The 17,706-nt window shown below is 37.2% G+C and overlaps 3 protein-coding genes across 3 annotated transcripts; 1 reads left to right on the forward strand and 2 right to left on the reverse strand.

Moving 5' to 3' along the window:
- Positions 1 to 218: 218 nt before the first annotated feature.
- Positions 219 to 3,180, reverse strand: LOC145237176 (octanoyl-[acyl-carrier-protein]:protein N-octanoyltransferase LIPT2, mitochondrial-like). Its single transcript, XM_080099944.1, has 6 exons — positions 3,072 to 3,180; positions 2,915 to 3,011; positions 2,583 to 2,666; positions 2,071 to 2,197; positions 1,929 to 1,999; positions 219 to 1,204 (listed from the first exon to the last, which is right to left on the reverse strand). The coding sequence occupies exons 1-6, from the start codon at positions 3,123 to 3,125 to the stop codon at positions 897 to 899; spliced, it is 741 nt and encodes a 246-aa protein (XP_079956070.1). The 5' UTR covers positions 3,126 to 3,180; the 3' UTR covers positions 219 to 896.
- Positions 3,181 to 3,960: 780 nt separating this feature from the next.
- LOC145238385 (WD repeat-containing protein 93-like) lies at positions 3,961 to 6,236 on the forward strand. The gene has a single exon (XM_080101529.1). It carries the CDS (start codon positions 4,135 to 4,137, stop codon positions 6,154 to 6,156), a length of 2,022 nt encoding a protein of 673 aa, XP_079957655.1. The 5' UTR covers positions 3,961 to 4,134; the 3' UTR covers positions 6,157 to 6,236.
- Positions 6,237 to 6,361: 125 nt separating this feature from the next.
- Positions 6,362 to 16,940, reverse strand: LOC145238386 (membrane-bound glycerophospholipid O-acyltransferase 2-like). Its single transcript, XM_080101530.1, has 15 exons — positions 16,073 to 16,940; positions 15,642 to 15,787; positions 15,419 to 15,496; positions 15,253 to 15,360; positions 14,943 to 14,998; positions 14,707 to 14,761; positions 14,518 to 14,635; positions 14,391 to 14,423; positions 14,113 to 14,203; positions 13,736 to 13,837; positions 12,893 to 12,996; positions 12,560 to 12,624; positions 11,721 to 11,856; positions 10,212 to 10,363; positions 6,362 to 7,895 (listed from the first exon to the last, which is right to left on the reverse strand). The coding sequence occupies exons 1-15, from the start codon at positions 16,142 to 16,144 to the stop codon at positions 7,700 to 7,702; spliced, it is 1,512 nt and encodes a 503-aa protein (XP_079957656.1). The 5' UTR covers positions 16,145 to 16,940; the 3' UTR covers positions 6,362 to 7,699.
- Between the last annotated feature and the right edge of the window lie 766 nt (positions 16,941 to 17,706).

Below are 17,706 nucleotides of genomic sequence, written 5' to 3' on the forward strand. Positions count from 1 at the left end.
TAAGACGGATTTTTCCATGATAATAATGACATAAATTGTTGCAAACGAAAACATTCAACATCTGAGGTAATATTTTGTCAACATAAAAACTAAAAGTGTTTCTGACCAAATACTGGAAAGGAGTCTGGAACTAATAGGCAATTGTAGAGTTGAACATACAGCACGAACAAATCATTTCATCAGCCATCACCACTACTAAGAACCCCAACACAAAGGGATATTTTGCTAGGAAATCGACAGACTCCAGCCATTCTATTGTCGTGCAAGGTAGCCTAGTTGTTTGATCAAATAGTTCGGATCAGGTTTAAATGGCAGAATGGGATTTAATGTTTTGTTAGGGAAACCACCAACAATACAATGTATATTTAGATTGTGGACAAAGCAATTATTCCAAACGGGAATAACATAATATGAATGACTCCATAACATATTACAAAGTTGCTAACAGAAACACGATAAAAGTTCCATTGCAATTAAATGTTTATGATAAAAATCCCATTGCAATTAAATGTTTATGATAAAAGTTTCATTGCAATTAAATGTTTACGATAAAAGTCCCATTGCAATTAAATGTTTATGATAAAAGTCCCATTGCAATTAAATGTTTATGAAACGTCAACGAATCTGTATGTTACCTCCTGTGAACAAATTTGCATCAATTAAACAGATAGATTTAAATGGCACTTTTTTAAAACCAAAAATTCTTCAAATTATCAACAAACAAGTTGGCTTAATTTTTTATGCGAAGTATAAATATACATTGCAAATAAAATATACTAATTATTACATACAAACTCACTGGCAGTTTTAGTTTCGACAGAAACTTTTTTCCTAACCTACTGTTTTTAAATATCTTAACTTACCTTAAACCCCGCTCATGGGCATTGAATTCATGGTTAAGAAACAAGATTTTTTATCAAACCTTCTGAATCTTTTTCTGTTATTAGTTTTGCGAGAACAGAATTGTCCAAGTTTTCGTCAAGTACTTCCAGTGTCTGTGTTTCACAGTTAAAAATATCCGAGAAATCTTGAATAAACTGGGAAAGAACATCTTTTACAGTCACTTCTGTCCCGGTGCATTCTGTAATTGATGTAACTCCTTTCCCATGAATTCCGCAAGGGACAATTTTGTTGAACCAACCCATGTCAGTGTTGCAGTTCAAAGCTAGTCCATGTGAAGTAACACTTCTTTGGCAGCTAATTCCTAAAATACAAAGTATGTAGGTTATGTCATATGAAAAAAAGATCGTGCAAACTTTGAGCTGCTGACCCACATGAACTAAATCAACTCTAATATAATTTAAATAACAAACAATTCTGGTTAAAAGAACTTTATTTGGCAAACTTTTTCTGGCAATGAAGCATAGTATACTTTAATTTGGAATACTTTTCAAGAATCAACTAAGGACAAGCTTCCAAAGCAAGGTGCTGATACAGTGATAAGTTAGCTGCAGACAGTGCACACAGTTTCTATCTATGTTTAATGTCTCATCAATGCAGCTGTTGACAAGACATTAGCTTAGTTGCCAGGCTATGACACTTCAATTTGTTGGACTCACGGGCTAATTTTAGGCTTTTAAGCCATGTATTACCACTGATCAGACCTTATGGGTTGAAACAGTGTGCAACGATAAGCTACATTTGCAATTAACTGGGTTAGTAATAATAAATTGTTTGTGTTCAATGAATGTAAATACACATTAATACAAATACACACAATACATTGCAACACGAAAAACACGGATTGATTTAGGTGTACTGAAAGCTTCAGTTTACTAAGTTATAATACAAATGCACAATGTTAATTGCATTCAGTTAAACAGAGCATAAGCAAAGATGCTTTCATTACCACTTACTGCATTAGATAATTTACAATAATAACTGGTTTTGACTATCTTTAATAACAACACTGTAATATTTCTTCATACCCATAGCACAAATTTTGTTGTTTCCGATCCAGACACCTGTGTGAGGTGAGCGAGAACCATTCAAATCATATCTAAAACACATAAACATGTTAACACAGGTCAACAGAACCATGTAATTTCTAAAGCACAAAACCAAACCAACCTTTTACACAAACTAATGACGACTTCTTCCAAGCTGTTCACATAGTTTCTAACTCCCATATTTGCTGTTGCCAAACTAAATATTGGGTAAACAACAAGTTGGCCGGGTCCATGGAATGTTATTAGCCCTGAAGGAATCAGTTCAGTCACAAGTAAACTTTGCATTATTGTCAAATACTGTATGTATATACTGGATTAAAAGCTGCACACTGGAATTTCAGATACTATTGTTACATAATACATCTTTCTGTTGTTATATAGTGTAACTATTTTCCCATATCTGTTAATTACTTTGATAATTGTATTCAGCAGAACGTATTTCGACGTATAGTCTGTACATATGTACAAGTTTTGAACCCCAAATAAATTAAAAAGTTGGAGTGTACAAATAATATCGGTTTCAAATTTAAATGTAAGCCACCCTCGATTGTAAGCCGCCCTCGATTATAAACCGCACAAACAGCAGGTAAAAAACAATATAAGCCACGGCTTACAATAGAGTAAATACTGTACCTCCTCTGTTGGTCTTCACAAAGTCTGCACCGAGAAGTTCCAGCTTGTCCTTGTCTGTTTCATTGTACAACTTTGATCGTAAACCTAACAAAGTCATTTAAAATTGTTTATGTGTCACAAAGAATGCAACACATGATAAATATATGTCAGCAGTGGTGGTATTGAGTCGGTTCGCACCGGTTCTATAGAACTGTCTCATGAATTTTTTAAAATCAGCGAACCGATTAGCATTGGTGGTTACTGGTTACTGTCAATGGACTTTTTGTAACAGAACCGGCTGACAAAAATTGGAATCCCACCAACGTATGTCAAATATTTGAATAAGTACACACCTATAGTATAAACAGGTTTGTGTTGTAACAGTAGAAGTGTGGAAACTTCTGGTTGACTTTGATGCCATTTAACCAACTTCTCCTGCAGCTGTAAGATCTAAACACAGACTTTATGTCAATGTATTGTTGATTACTATGTATACGTTAGTCTACCCACATTTTTGTATCTGGTAACACCCAAATAAAAACATCTGAAGACGAGTCGCGTCATCACATGTGAAAAATATGCGAACTTTTAATTAAACACGAATTTATGTTTTCAAACCTGTTTGACGAAGCAACAAAACAATATAAACATTATAATGGTGGTTGATAATCGCACACAAGGCTATAAAGATCCTATACAATCCCTACAAATTTTAGGATTTTGACAGGAAATAATACTTTTTCTACCATGCAGCAATGCAATAACTGAGATTCGAATTTTGAAACCAAATGCAAAGCTGACGTTGGGGATTTCCCTATTTTATTTTGAATTTGCGTGGTTTGTGTTTCGAACGTAATTTGAGAATGTTGAATCGGGAAGCCGACTGTTTTTTCGTGATAGATTTTTTTAAGTAATAGTACGAAGTATCTTAATCCCACGGTAGAAATAAACAACACATTTGGAACAAAATAACTAACAATTTATAAAAAAAAACTTTTGTTAATTGTCACAAATTTTAGCTACCAGCGATAATTATTCGTTATTTAAAAGAAGTTTTACACTAATTCTATCTATTTGTAGATTTTTGGTTTACCGGCACCAATGTTTCTAATTTTTACAAATGTTGCGTTTGTCGCGTGTAGCGTTCGTTTCCATGGCGCCTTACCGCTTCAGCAAGTTAGCGAGTTAAGTTGACCAAATAAACTAAATTTAAAATGTGTTTAAATTTTGTGCAGGTTTAAGAGCTTATTTCAAGTTGTATATGACGATAAAACAGTTTTTGTTTGACATAGTTCCAAATGGTATGACTTTTAGATTTTATAGTTATGTTTAAATAAGCAGTTTTTGTTTCAATGGATTTCTAATTTACTAATTACATGACAGTATTTAAACGTCAATTATTTTAGGTTTTCCGTCCATTTTTATACAACAGCACCAGTGAGATATTGAATTGGCTGCCTTCTTATGTTTTATACATTAAGATATTATTTAACATAGGCGATTGGTAAATCTGTACTTGGTTTCACATAGTTTGTGGTGTGGTGTTAGGATAAAAATCTGGTAGTGTTGAACCATGCCTGTTTATATTCGTGCTGGGGAACCTGACATTCCGGCTCCGAGCATCAGCAGCATTGAGAGCGATGACGAGAGCGGAGTTTTCATTCTCGATCCAGAACAGGTTGTTGATGAATTGCCTCAGCCTTTCCGCATGATCGATCGCACTCTATGTCGACTACTCGATGAGACATGGGATAAAATTGTTGAACGAGCCGAGGCAAGGGCTAAGGAAGCTCGGCGTGTTCGACCTCCGCTTCATTCTGCCACTAGGAGTGTCACAGAGTTTGCTGATTCAACTGCAATGTGTCACAGCAGTGACGTGAGATATTTATTTGTTGGATTCGAATCAGGGGAGCTAGCAGCATTTGATGCTGTCACTTACAACAAAATCTCTGAATGGAGTATTAAAGAATATTCAGCTAACGTTGAATTCATTCGCTGCGTTGTGATTGGTCCACAGATTCATGTGATCACAATGATTGATGACATGGGTTTCGGAAGGCTTCTTGCTTTTGCCAACGAAACTTTTTATCCCATCCAACTATTGAATGAGCAGGGTGAAGGTTTGCCTAAAACAAACGCTGTAAAGTTTACAATTTCACAGAATGGGGATTTTTGTGGCCTTGCACTTGAATGTGACGGCACATCATGGCTGGAAGTCTACAAATTGCCAAGAGACAACTGGCTTTCAGAAATTGATATTGCACAAAAAAATGCCCTGAAAAAAGCACAAGCTAGCTCTGAGACTCTGCCTGAAAGTGGAGAGGAGAATTTGACACCTGCAGCTTCTGAAGTATTCGAAGTCAAATTCTCACCAATTATTCTTGTGTTAAAAGTAAAAAGTCCAACTCCACTTGTGCCAAATAATTTCTCCAGTGTGCAAGAAGCCACAGAACAGGCTGGTTTACCAAATACGATTGGGAGAGGTAACAACCATCTTCTAACTGCAAACCACTTGAAGATAAGGGAAGCAATAACCCACAAGTTGCATGAAGAGCAAATGAAATATTACAAACCGGACACAATTTCATCCAATATTCCAACCTGGCATTATCTGTATGCAAGTAGGATGCAACCTGATACTTATCCACCCAACAGTGCATTGGCAACGATGCCTGTATCTGTGTGTGTTTGGTGGAAAGATTCCTACCTGCTACAAATTTTCCCACTTCAAGCAAAGGGTGGGAAAGATATTGAGTTGAAACCTGAGCTTGTGTGGCCCATGACCGGCAGAATCAGCTGTACAACTGTGAGTGATTGCACCAACATAATGGCTGTAGGTTTGGAAACCGGGCATGTTACAGTGATTGACAGACACTTGTGTATTCCAAGGGCACTTGTTTCAGTTGGTGCCAAGTTGCCAGTAATTGACATGCACATATTAGATGGTTCAGTAAAGCACACTGCACCACAGCTAGTCAACCCACCACCATTAAATATTATGGTGCAGTTGGAAAATGGGTCAGTGCATCTTCTTGATTGCAATTCCCAAAGTTGCAAAGTTCTTGTGCCTCAATCAGACGATAGTCCGCATATTTCCATGGTTCCAAACTTCCCACAGATTTTGTTCCTGGCTACTTTGGGTGGAAATGCTCATTTGCATGAGACACTGACCGGCAATGTTATCTGCGATGTTGTGATGTCACAATCACTTGAGCCCCCAAACAGACGCTTTATGTTTTCCTGTGATGGTGATATTCTGTATGCAAAGAACGAGGACGGGAGCATGGATGAATTTCATCTTCAAAACTTTACATCATTGTCAAAACTTCGAGAGAAGCAGTCAGTGAAACAGTCGCTGACTTTTACTGAGACTGTGGAGGAACGGTGCGAGAGACTTCTGCAGGAACGAACCAAGAATCAGAGGAAACGTAATGAAGTCCTCGCAGCTCGATGGAAAGTTATGAACAGAGAACTCGAAGTTTTGATCAGTTTGAAAGCAAAGTCAAAAACTCCGCGCACCTCAACTTCAACACCGAGTAAATGGAGCCAAACCACAGAAAAATTGTTGGCCCACAGCCGGGCGCTCACACGTTGATTGTTTGTTTGTTGTGAACAGTTATTTTGTGTTTTTTTACCTTTTAATGAAAAAGTAATGAATATTTTGACAGTTTTAAAGGTTTGGTTTGGTGAGTGTAAAGACAAGGTTGTTTTAGGCTTTTAGGAATTGTCTACTGTCAGTTGTAACACACTGATTGCCACAACTCTCTCTGCTGCCCCCAGTGGAAAACATTTACTTATAATTGCGACACAAATGTTGACTTTGTATTGATGAAACAACAACGCAAAAATCAGGTTTTTCACCGTCATAATATAAAAATACATAAAAGCGTAAAAATGTCCAATCAGATTCACTTGATACAACACATGCAGAAAAGTGATAAGCCACTGCGACTTGTATAAAGACTTGCATAACATGAATACTTATCAATTATGGAACATTATTAAAACATAAGATATCGTCCATCGCAAAAAAAACAGAAAAGAACATGAAACTCCGATAAAAACCAGAAACAGAAATAACGCTGTCAGGACAAAATTATTTTTGCCTTTGAATTTGAAAATTCAGTTTAAAAAGAACATAGAGTACGCAAAGTGCACAAACATTGTTTATGTGAAGAGGATGTGACTTGATTGAAAAACCTAAACATGCTTCACATGATGAAACAGTGATTAAAAATAGACAATACACAAACTGAAATAAATTTATGAATAGCAAAATGCACCTTAAAAATTCACTACAAACGTATATTTGGGCACATCTGGGGTCTGCAAAAGAAATATTTCATGACATACAATAGAAATTTTGTTTAGTGTGCACTGCTGGTTAAAACAGAAAAAATTCAAATCAACAAAAAAAAGGTTTTGTCAAATTGTTTAACAAAATCTCCGCTTAATGCCGACCACTATAAACAGTTGCATAGCAAAATAGAAAAGCAACAACATTTGCTTCATCGCAACTAGAAGCAAATTGAATAGATACATTTATTCAATAAAAAGTAAAAATACACAGAAGAGAACAAGCATGTAGTACACTTTTTAAAATAAATGAAACAAAATAATTGGGAAGCCATTATATCTTTGTTTACTACACAATTATGGTTTTAATGTGACAATGTTAAATAAAATAGCCACTTGTAAATCTGTTTAAGTCTACCAGGGTACCTATTGCATCAGTGAACAAATCAATTCAGTTTGGTTAAAAGTTACAAAAAACGTACTAAACCAACCAAAATTTATACTGAGAAAAGTGAAAAATATGCATGAGTAGACGCACGTGGTGACAAACCCACCTAATATCAGCATTGCCATGAAAACGAACCTTCTTAGGACCAGAGTTTACAAACATAACACAGTATTTTACATTATTTTATAAAAGCGGTTTGTTACTGTTGAAATAGAATGTACCAGTTGAAACGCAAATGTAACCGATTGATTAAGAGAATAAAAACTGAGAATACATTTTAACAAACATCAGTAAGATAAAAAAAAAGTCCAGTAGAAACTGAAGGGGGACAAAGGTCTGTGCCTTGCAAGCTTTCATCATAAATGACGTACAACATCACGTGACAGTTCCTAGGTTACCTGTGTCTCACGTCATAATGACCGTTGCGGTGTGACGCAAATTGTGACGTCATCAGTTTTTCGCTCCTGTTAACCGATGAGTATTGGCTGGGTTTTGTTGCATCTGCGTCCGATGTTTTCGAAGTGGATTTTGTGTTGGGGATAATAAGTAGAAGTCCAACACCGATTATGTGACCGATGAACCAAACCGACCTGGTAAAAAAAGTAAATATAACTTGACTGACAAAACAGGAATATAACATTTTTGTACAGCACGTTCCCTTTGGTTTCTTTTTCAACTGTGTAGCCTATGCTTTACTTGAAAGCCAGAGCTTATTGGCATAAGTTTAATGGTGAAAATAACGACCCAAATAGACGTAAACAGGGCCATGCTTTATTAAAACGTTTCGGCAAATGCTAATGCCATCCTTAGTGATACGCAAGTTGGAAAAATAAAGCATGCCGCTTTTTACGTCTACTTGGGCCGTTAGTTTCACCATTAAACTTATTGGCATAATTTCAAGAGTTTACCACTTTTTCCACAAACAGGAAGCAGTAAAATACTAGAAGGGTGGCTTAGCACATATTGCCCTTGCATATACACTATAACCTATTTTAAAACATAAATATATTTCCTATTCTTATTTTATATTGGGTCCCATATTAGTCATCGTCTTTTATAACCTTAGTCGTTTCTGCAGGCAAAAACTCATGGGTCCCCACACGTGCAAAGTTGAAAATAATGCAATTCAAGAGATAACCATGAGAACGTCGGGTGTTGTAAGGTAAAACACAGTGATCGGCACTGGGCTTAAATAATAATACTATGTAGAATACAAACTATAAAATTAGATTCCCCAGATATTGTTTGAAGTATGTCCTATTTAACGTTTTAAAAAACTGACCCATTTTAGGGGGCTAGTAGGGCAACTAATTGGGTTCGACACACAAACTAAAAAATATATAAAAACCATAATGACTCAATCAATAGTACTGCAAAATTTCAGCCCAATCCAAGAATGTTTGAAATTTTGACCACTAGAGGTATTTTGAGCATAGTACACTTTGGGGACTTGTGGGGTAAATGTTAGGACTACAGGGTTGAACACAACAATCAACACCTATAAATGGCATACTATACAAGAAATCCAAATTTCAGCCAATTCTGACACTGTTTAAAAACTCACCCATTTTAGGGGGCTAGCGGGGTAAATACTGGGGTTATCAACAAAAACAAAGTGGGATGCACATCTACATGAATATATCTACCATCTGTGTAAATTTCATCCAAATCCATCAAACATTTGATGGTAAACGAGTTGGACAAACTTCGGGGGGAAAATACCTGTTTTAGGGGGCTAGCGGGGTAAATACTGGGGTTATCAACAAAAACAAAGTGGGATGCACATCTACATAACTATATCTACCATCTGTGCAAATTTCAGCCAAATCCATCAAACATTTGATGGAAAAATGAGTCGGACAAACTTCAGGGGTAAAATACCCATTTTAGGGGGCTAGCGGGGTAAATACTGGGGTTATCAACAAAAACAAAGTGGGATGCACATCTACATAACTATATCTACCATCTGTGTAAATTTCAGCCAAATCCATCAAACATTTGATGGAAAAACGAGTCGGACAAACTTTTGGTAAAAACACCCATTTTAGGGGCCTAGCGGGGTAAATACTGGGGTTATCAACAAAAACAAAGTGGGATGCACATCTACATAACTATATCTACAATCTGTGCAAATTTCAGCCAAATCCATCAAACATTTGATGGAAAAACGAGTCGGACAAACTTTGGGAAGAAAAAAAAAAGGAAGAAAAAAAAGAAAAAAAAAGAAAAAACCCATAATAACAGGTTTAAAAATTCGCTTTACAAGTTGGGGCGGGTTCAAGTTTGGCGATAGTTCGAACTCCAATTCATCGAGTCATTTTCATGCAAAAGCAACAACAACATGCGGGAGTATGAAGGCACCAAGTCTTCCGCCAGTTTGCTGCGAATATCCGCGATTGACCGGGTTTGCACTTGGTATTATTGCGGGGTTTTGTGTTGTGGATTATCAACGCATAATACTGCGCAACTTTCGTTAAGCTTGGTGCAAAACCCATTCAGCTACATTATAGTTGCGTATGTGATCATTCGGCAACATTATCCACCGATTTTTATCAACTAAATTGCAGGAGCAAATGTTGATGTGCGTTAAACTAGTGTTTCTTAATATTTTAAGGGTTTTTAACTTTTCTTTGTCGAAAGTGTAAAGTATTGAAAGTATAAGGTTGTTTTCATGTCGTGAGATGTTCACAGACTCACGAAAACCTTTCACAGAGTCATGTGGGTTCACGGACTCGTGGTTGAGAAAGTTTTATTTCAGGAAGGATTTTATCGTCGGGTTATGAATTGTTGCTTGAGTTCAAGGTAATGGACATATTTACTCAGACTTTAACCCGATCTGATTGGTCAGTTAATCCCGTGACGTCAGTGGCATGGTGAACACTACAGTAGGTGAAAGTTCAACTCACCTGTAGAATTTGATGGATGTTGACCACTCAAGCAGAACGAAGGGCACGACCCCGTACATGATCGCGAGTTGGGTTGCGCAGAACGTGAATACGTCATACAACATCCGGGAGGCTTGTGCGTGTTGGAAGTGAGGACGAACTGTGCGACGAAACTACGGAAAGAAAATCACAAGATGAATTTGCCGCATTATTCGCAACCACGAGTTCAGCCTGTCGACAATTCACACAGTGGTGAAGAATTCTATGTAATTTACAATAAGCAATATATCCCCTCCCCCCCCCCTCCCCCAAAGTCACATGATAAAGTGACAATTAGTGGCCAGCTTGTGACGAAACAATAAAATAACAAAGCCATAAGTTAAATATTGTTCTCAACTATGATAAATAAAACATAGCAATCTCTTTGCAGTTGGAGTCACATAATTTCACGCTTTCAATAATGTTGAATTAAATTATCGCCGCATTTTTCGTGTAACACCAGCAGATGATCATTCAATGTCATTCCGACGATGTCAAAAAATGCGCAAGTACATTATGCGTCATTTCCGGCTTGTAATTAACCATCTATAACATCACGTGATGAATGGTGCCCAAGACCGACCCACCCAACCATGACTGATGATTTGTAGAGACAAAATTGATGAAACAGTTTTTCCCACAATAGAGCTCTTTTGGCAATTGTAATTTTATACCTACGTTTCGACGCCCTATACAGGTCGCCTTCATCAGGGTAAATAACATTGAATGCGACAAGTACAGTGCACGATAACGTCAAAACGTCGGAACAAATACTTGCCAGAAGAGCTCTATAAACTTGAAACGATTTTCATCTCACATATCACGTGGTCCCGCTATTTTAATTGGAAAGTGACATGTGACACTATTGCGGCGGTTACTAAAGGTCAACTATGAGTGAACACGTGATGTCACGCGTGGGGGAAGAGACCGGTGGAATTTGCGTGGGATGAGTCATGACGTCACACACAACTATGTTAGCGAGTTACTTTCAAACTTTCCACCCATGTCATGCTTGACTGCACGAAGCTCACTCAAGCCTAAACCGTGTCTGGTCGTGCGTGTAACAAGCGGTATTATGAGATCACTTTAATGACGGGCAACCGGTGTACGCAGTGAGCCGTGACTTGCCTAGGGCGGTCGGCGCAAAACTTTGTGTGCGAAGTTTCGTGCAAACAAAATGCGAGTCACAGCAAATATGACGTCACGCAAAATGCGAATCACTGCAAATACGGCGTCACATAAGGTTCTGTACTTTGGACAACCGCCTTCAATTCAAACTTCAAATGTTGAAAAGTTTAAAGTCAGTCTGAGGGTTTGAACATACTTGATTTACTTTTGTCAAAAGAGACTTCAATGTATAGGCTGGTGCATCAAAACTTTCGGGCCTAAACGGGCTTCTCAAAAACGATTCGGATTCGGGCCGGGTTTCGGGCTCCAATTTCAGGCCCGTTTACAATTCTGCTTTCAACAATAAAAGCCACAACAACCCACCTTGCGTTGCACTGTGAGAAAGATGTGACAGGTGAAGAACATAAGGTAGTAGCCAGGCAGGAATCCATGCCAAACAGCGGACAGAGCAAAAGCTCCCATCGTCGCAAGGTTCCGATCCAAGCGTTCGTAGGCCAAACTGCAAAACAACAAAGCATTAAACATGGGCCACTGACAGCAGCGTTGGATGCCACCCCGGTTTGTGAGAAGTTTGCTGGTTTGGTGAGTGTAAGCAGATTGAAAATATGCAACGTTGCTAGATTTTATGTGACACAAACATTTGAGTGACGTTGCTCGATTATGTTTACCAGGAAGGCAGCCACCGCAGGCAGACGACACGGCAGCGGACCCCCCCCCCCCCCCCCCCCACACACACACACACACACACACAAGCTGGCCAGAATTCGTCCAGTTAACTTAGTTTGTCCCCCAAAACATGTGTATCACATGCCCCCCTCCCTCTCTAAGGACAACTTACAATGTTATGACTTTGATATACCTTTATGACGTCACAACCCAGTTTCCGACGCAGTCAGCACATGAATAATTAACAACAAAAAATCGTATATCAGGTAAATTATGTTAAAAAACTGATGACGACAATCAATTATGTTGACCAAAACAAAATGTTGCTGAAAAATTTTCAGTCAAAATTGTACTTTTGTCCAAACCCAATCTCAATACAGTTTAAAATGTTACCACGATAGTAGTGGAACATGCAGTCGCTTATAACGGAATTTTAAGTGGTTATGTATCTGACTACATTATGTTATAAAAGCGCAAAGTGGTTGGTTTGTGGAAGACGTATAGTTAATATTTGCATCAACATTAAAAGCACCTACTATCTAATCCACATTAGAGTTCGAATATTCCAATTGTCGATATAATTCTTCATTCCTGTAGCAAACTGAAAAACAATTCGGTTTAAAGTTTTTAAATCGTCTGCAAAAATACAGAAAAAAATTTAGGACATAGACCCAACTAAAACCGAGTATTGTTGCGCAACAATAGCCGTAGTTTAAATGATGTCACTTCTCAATAATATATGGGAAGAAAAACAAACGTTAATATTTTACACAATAGCGGCATTCTAAAATAACCCCCACCCATGCGTTGTGATTGTGAGTCACAAACCCTATTGTTACGTTAGACAGGCACACAGCATATAAACTTACTTCGATATTTATAATGTGGATGTTTGAGACTTTATCCCACTTGGGTCGTCCAAGTTCAGTGAAACCACCAAAACCGAGCCCAGCAGCGTTGTACGTCGCATCAGCTAAACATAAATGTATTTGATGAAGTGATCAAAGCGAGCTACACCAAACTTCGTGCATTCCAACCGCATGAAAATGATGCACAGACGCGGTTAACTGGACAAAACCAGAGGTGGGATTCAGTCGGTTCGCAGCGGTTCTACAGAACCGTCTCACGAAATTTTATGAGATCAGCGAACCGGTTAGCATTACTGGTTACTATCAATGGACTTTTTGTGACAGAACCGGCTGAAAAATATGACTTTTGTGATGGAGCCGACTGACAAAAAATTGGAATCCCACCACTGGCGGAAAGGCTAAATGTGAGTAACCTGCTTTACTTCAACAAACTGTGCATGTCGCGGTCGCGGTTGTTTAGAAACATGTAAAGGTCGCACCGCCCCAATCGTCTCAACCACAATATCATGGATCTATTTCCGCATTTGAGACGAACCCGTCTATTCAACAAGCCTTACGCATTAGCACGTGTCTCTGTAAGACATGTGCTGAAACTGCCTGAGTTTAAAAAACAAGTAACTGGCGAAGTTGGTGTGGCTGTTGCTAGCAAGCATAATACAAATTGTGACAAAGCATGGATTTTAATTCCTTGCATTGCTTACAGGTCAAAAGCTGTTATATGTTGGACGGTGTGACTTATGACAAACAAACAAACGCCAGTCTCTCTCTGTGTGTTAGGCCCAGAAATAAAAACCAGGTTACTGAATAACCCGAGATATTTTCTAAGCACAGCCACAAACTTACACAGCAACCAAACCCCGTAGTATTTCGCCCGAGCAATTAGAAGAGTTATGTAGATAAATACAGCTCTGTAGAAAATTGATGTTGTGGCGATGAATTCATCATCTGAATTTAAAAAAAGTAAAACAATTCAATTTTTAAAGTCATTTTCTTTGCAGATTAAAAGAACAATGATTAAACATGTTTCAAAAGAGTTGAATATATAAAATTTAATTTGAATTTCTTAACAAATCTTAAACACAAAAGTACCAAAAAAAGCTAAGTCTAAGCAAATAGAATTTGTGACATGAATAGAAGCACAGAAATAACAAGGAAAAAATCATGAAGTAACAAGTCATAAGATATCCCGGGAAAGATTTGTTCATATAAATGTCACGAACCTGCGATGAGGTCACAACGAATATTTTCGTCCCCGATGAGAAACAGAGCAAGAATAATTAAAGCTGCAGCAACTTTAGAAATAACTGCAAGCTGAAAAAGTAGTTCGAACTTTAACTTTTGTTGCTGACTCGGTTAGTGAAAAGTAAAATAAGTGATTACAAACCACACTAAATCGCCGCATGAAACAAAAAATTACAAATTTAATTTCATTTTTAATTTTACCATACACTAAAATTATAGAATTTGTGCCAAAAAATAAAACATATCCGATACATACAGCTGATGAAGGTCTTGGTGTATTTTGACTCTCCTGTAACAATAAAACTTGGATTAATTAAACTTACAAAATGAAAAAAGGAGATACAGATTAAATCAAAAAGTTAAAACAAGTTATCATATTTTACCTTGTTACAACCTTCATCTATCAGTCCCATGAAATCATCATAGAATATGAACGGAGCAGCCAAAATACCAAAACAGTTGAACATGTACGCAAAGTATTCCAGGAAAGATGGCATTTTCCTGTCAACCAACGTTTAAATCATGTAACTGTGTTCTACAATGGTGTTACAACATTCAAAACAAAATGTTACCTCAGAACATGTTGTTTTTGGTTCGGAGTCATTTCATCATCAGACTTAGTATTACCTAGATAATATTTCAAGGATATATTATGTAAGATCTTCATCTTTTTGACACAGGATTTATTGGGAATTAACATTGTGAAATTTGAAAACAAAAATGATTTTATGTAAATAAAAAACATTAGGCAAAATCTAGTTGTCACAAATTATTTCAATCAATAAAAATCAAGAACAAAAGGAAATACCATCATGCAAGCCAAATGCCAGGGACGTAATTTTCTGAGTCAAAATCATCACAGGCCTGAGAAATAAACAAGATGTTTCAGGAGAGGATTTTTTCATTTTGTTGGCTGTTACGTGTTTTGTTATTTTACTTTATTTTCAACTACCATAAAAACAAAATCAACTTTGCAGTTGACATACACACAAGGAAACTGTATTTTTAGTCCATAAATTCATAGGTTATAAAAATAAAACTGACAAAATGTAACAAAATCACCACCAGTGAAATAAAACTCTTTAAAAAATATAATCGAAAAAATGATGAACACAAACCCAGTGAAGTCGGCTGCATATGCAGTAATGGAGCTTGTCGTGTATTTTGCTACAACATTTTTTATGTGGCAGACCGAGAGAAATGACAAAGCTGAAACAAAAACGAACCTAAACACAGAAAAGTCAATTTCATGTGTCGTTTAAATAAAAGTGCTTTTACACTTACTTGTGAGCAATCTTTGATGGGAGAACTTTCAACAAAATATACGACAAGACCACATCACAAATTGGGAATATAATATTCCTGCAACGAAATTAACTACAAATTTGCTGGGAATAGATAAATAATAAAAATGTAACATGTTTAATTGAAGCAATTCTTATTTATGAAGCAGTTCTTAGCTATGAATTTGAGTCAAGCAACCTAAGCATGTAGGATCGAAACTTACCAACCCCAGCAGAAGCAAAAGAGCCACAAGCCGTAAACGCAAGTAAACATCAGCTGAAAGTCTCTTGGAACAGTTGGCTTGTTGATAAAATGTTTAAAAAAGTACGATCCAGCCAACGATGAAAAAAGGCCAACCAGGAACACAAGCTAAAAACAAAGCACAATTTCAGACATAAAATATATACATTCAAAAAGAAAACCACCAACAAGCATAGAAAGGTTGAAAACAACATAAACTACAGCAAGATGGAAATGTAAGTATGTCAAGTGTTGAACATTGGTTTGGATTTTTAACATAAATATCGGATCAAACACTTTATTTAAAAAACACGGATATATTTTATAAGAAACAAACCAATAAATGCTCGAATTGCTTGAAAGTACATTCCATTGTTGCAAATTGACTCATTAAACAATGCAGAGCATACTTACATGTCCCTCGGGCATTCGCATTCCAATGGCAAATTCCACAGCTGTGTTAATTGCATTTAATACAATACCCATCGTGGTTGTGTTGTTCAACTACAGTGCAACAATCGATTTCACTGTTTTACAACAAAAACATGAAAACAAAATGACTGCTTATGAAGCGGCAAAGATGGCAAAAATGGTTATTGACCACTTGAAGTGACATTTTGTGGTTTAGGTTAAAGTAGGTTTAACACAACAACATGTTTGGGTACAATGTGGACTTTGATACAAATAGTTGGCAGCAAGAGAGCAATGTTTGCAATACACTGTACTAGTGTGTGCAATGTTTGTCGTACAAACACTAAACGCACATTAGGCAAACAGAAATACGAACATATCTTGTTTTGTAATTGAACGGTTTAAATAAAACTAAAAATAAACTTTAAAAAAGCTGAAACAAACCAAAGTTAAATAAAAAATATGGTTCAAACAACATGCATCTGTTTCAAGCAAGAGGGCCCATAATAAGTTAATAACCATGAACTTGGCCCTATACAACAATTACTATACATTACAAAAAATAGACGTTAGTTTTATTTTTTGTTAAATAATTCAATACAACATAAAAAAAAAAAGAAACGACGTCCAAATTAAATACCTAAAAATACAACTTCACTGAACTAAACTAATTGCCGCTTGCATCTGCAAAACCTGTATGTCGTACAGAATAATTGTAAACTATTTGATGGTAAAAACTGTAAACAACTGCAACTGTATGTCAAACAAGACGAAGCTCTGCCGCACGAGCCGCAAACTGGTGACATCCAGCAGCCGTCGGCGAATTCGAGATTGCGAGGCCAAACCCACGAACAACTGACATTTGAGAAGCTTCGTGGTTCGGGCGTTCGCTTTCTTTCGTTGCCCACGGCCACAACCTAAACTCATTTGCACATTTCTCGCCAGTCATGCGTTACGAGTCTCACAAGTTTTCGAATTTATTTTTACTATTTCTATGTCGCAATGAAACGAACAAATACAAATGCTACATGGCCGGCAAACTATGCAGAAAAAATATCGACATAACATGTGGTAGAAACACTTAGTTGCTTCCACTTTTTTACGCACTGTACAATTTAAGATTTTGTGCAGACTGGCCTATTTACGGGAACAAGATACGATGTCAAAGTAATGGCGATTTAGCTATTGGTGAGATTCAGCCGGTTCGCACCTGTTCTATTGAACCGCCTCACGAAATTTTATGAGATCAGCAAACCGGGTAGCATTACTGGTTACTGTCAATGGACTTTTTGTAACAGAACCGGCTGAAAAATATGACTTTTGTGAAAGAACCGGCTGACAAAAAATTTGAATCCCACCACTGGCTACAGCCTAAGTTTTCGTATAAGAGTGCTTATTGAGTATAACGTGTTCTGCTACTTATTTGTGCAACAAGGTTAACAACCACTGCTTTTTTGCATTTAAGTCCCCATATCAAAATTCACCAAGCGAAACACACTTAGGCTACTGCAAGCATGGGCACCGCCACGTAGGGGCAAGAGGGGGCACCCCCCTTTTCTGCCGGCGCCCATGACTGCAATTTTCTGCCGGCGCTCATGACTGCAAGTATTCTTTTATCGTTGGCCTTCAATAAGGTT

This window comes from Phallusia mammillata, chromosome 7 (assembly GCF_965637545.1).
Source record: "Phallusia mammillata chromosome 7, kaPhaMamm4.hap1.1, whole genome shotgun sequence".
Lineage (NCBI taxonomy): Eukaryota > Metazoa > Chordata > Ascidiacea > Phlebobranchia > Ascidiidae > Phallusia > Phallusia mammillata.

What these genes read in the sequence shown, in the direction of transcription:
- LOC145237176 (XM_080099944.1), bottom strand. Translation starts at nt 3,125, where the DNA reads ATGACGCGACTCGTCTTCAGATGTTTTTATTTGGGTGTTACCAGATAC. An exon ending in GTCATTAGTTTGTGTAAAAG is followed by an intron (nt 2,000 to 2,070) that starts GTTGGTTTGGTT and finishes TATGTGTTTTAG; the next exon opens with ATATGATTTGAATGGTTCTC. An exon ending in CAACAAAATTTGTGCTATGG is followed by an intron (nt 1,205 to 1,928) that starts GTATGAAGAAAT and finishes TTTGTATTTTAG; the next exon opens with GAATTAGCTGCCAAAGAAGT.
- LOC145238385 (XM_080101529.1), top strand. Translation starts at nt 4,135, where the DNA reads ATGCCTGTTTATATTCGTGCTGGGGAACCTGACATTCCGGCTCCGAGC.
- LOC145238386 (XM_080101530.1), bottom strand. Translation starts at nt 16,144, where the DNA reads ATGGGTATTGTATTAAATGCAATTAACACAGCTGTGGAATTTGCCATT. An exon ending in CCATCAAAGATTGCTCACAA is followed by an intron (nt 15,361 to 15,418) that starts GTAAGTGTAAAA and finishes TTCTGTGTTTAG; the next exon opens with GTTCGTTTTTGTTTCAGCTT. An exon ending in TATGCAGCCGACTTCACTGG is followed by an intron (nt 14,999 to 15,252) that starts GTTTGTGTTCAT and finishes TTTATTTCTCAG; the next exon opens with GCCTGTGATGATTTTGACTC.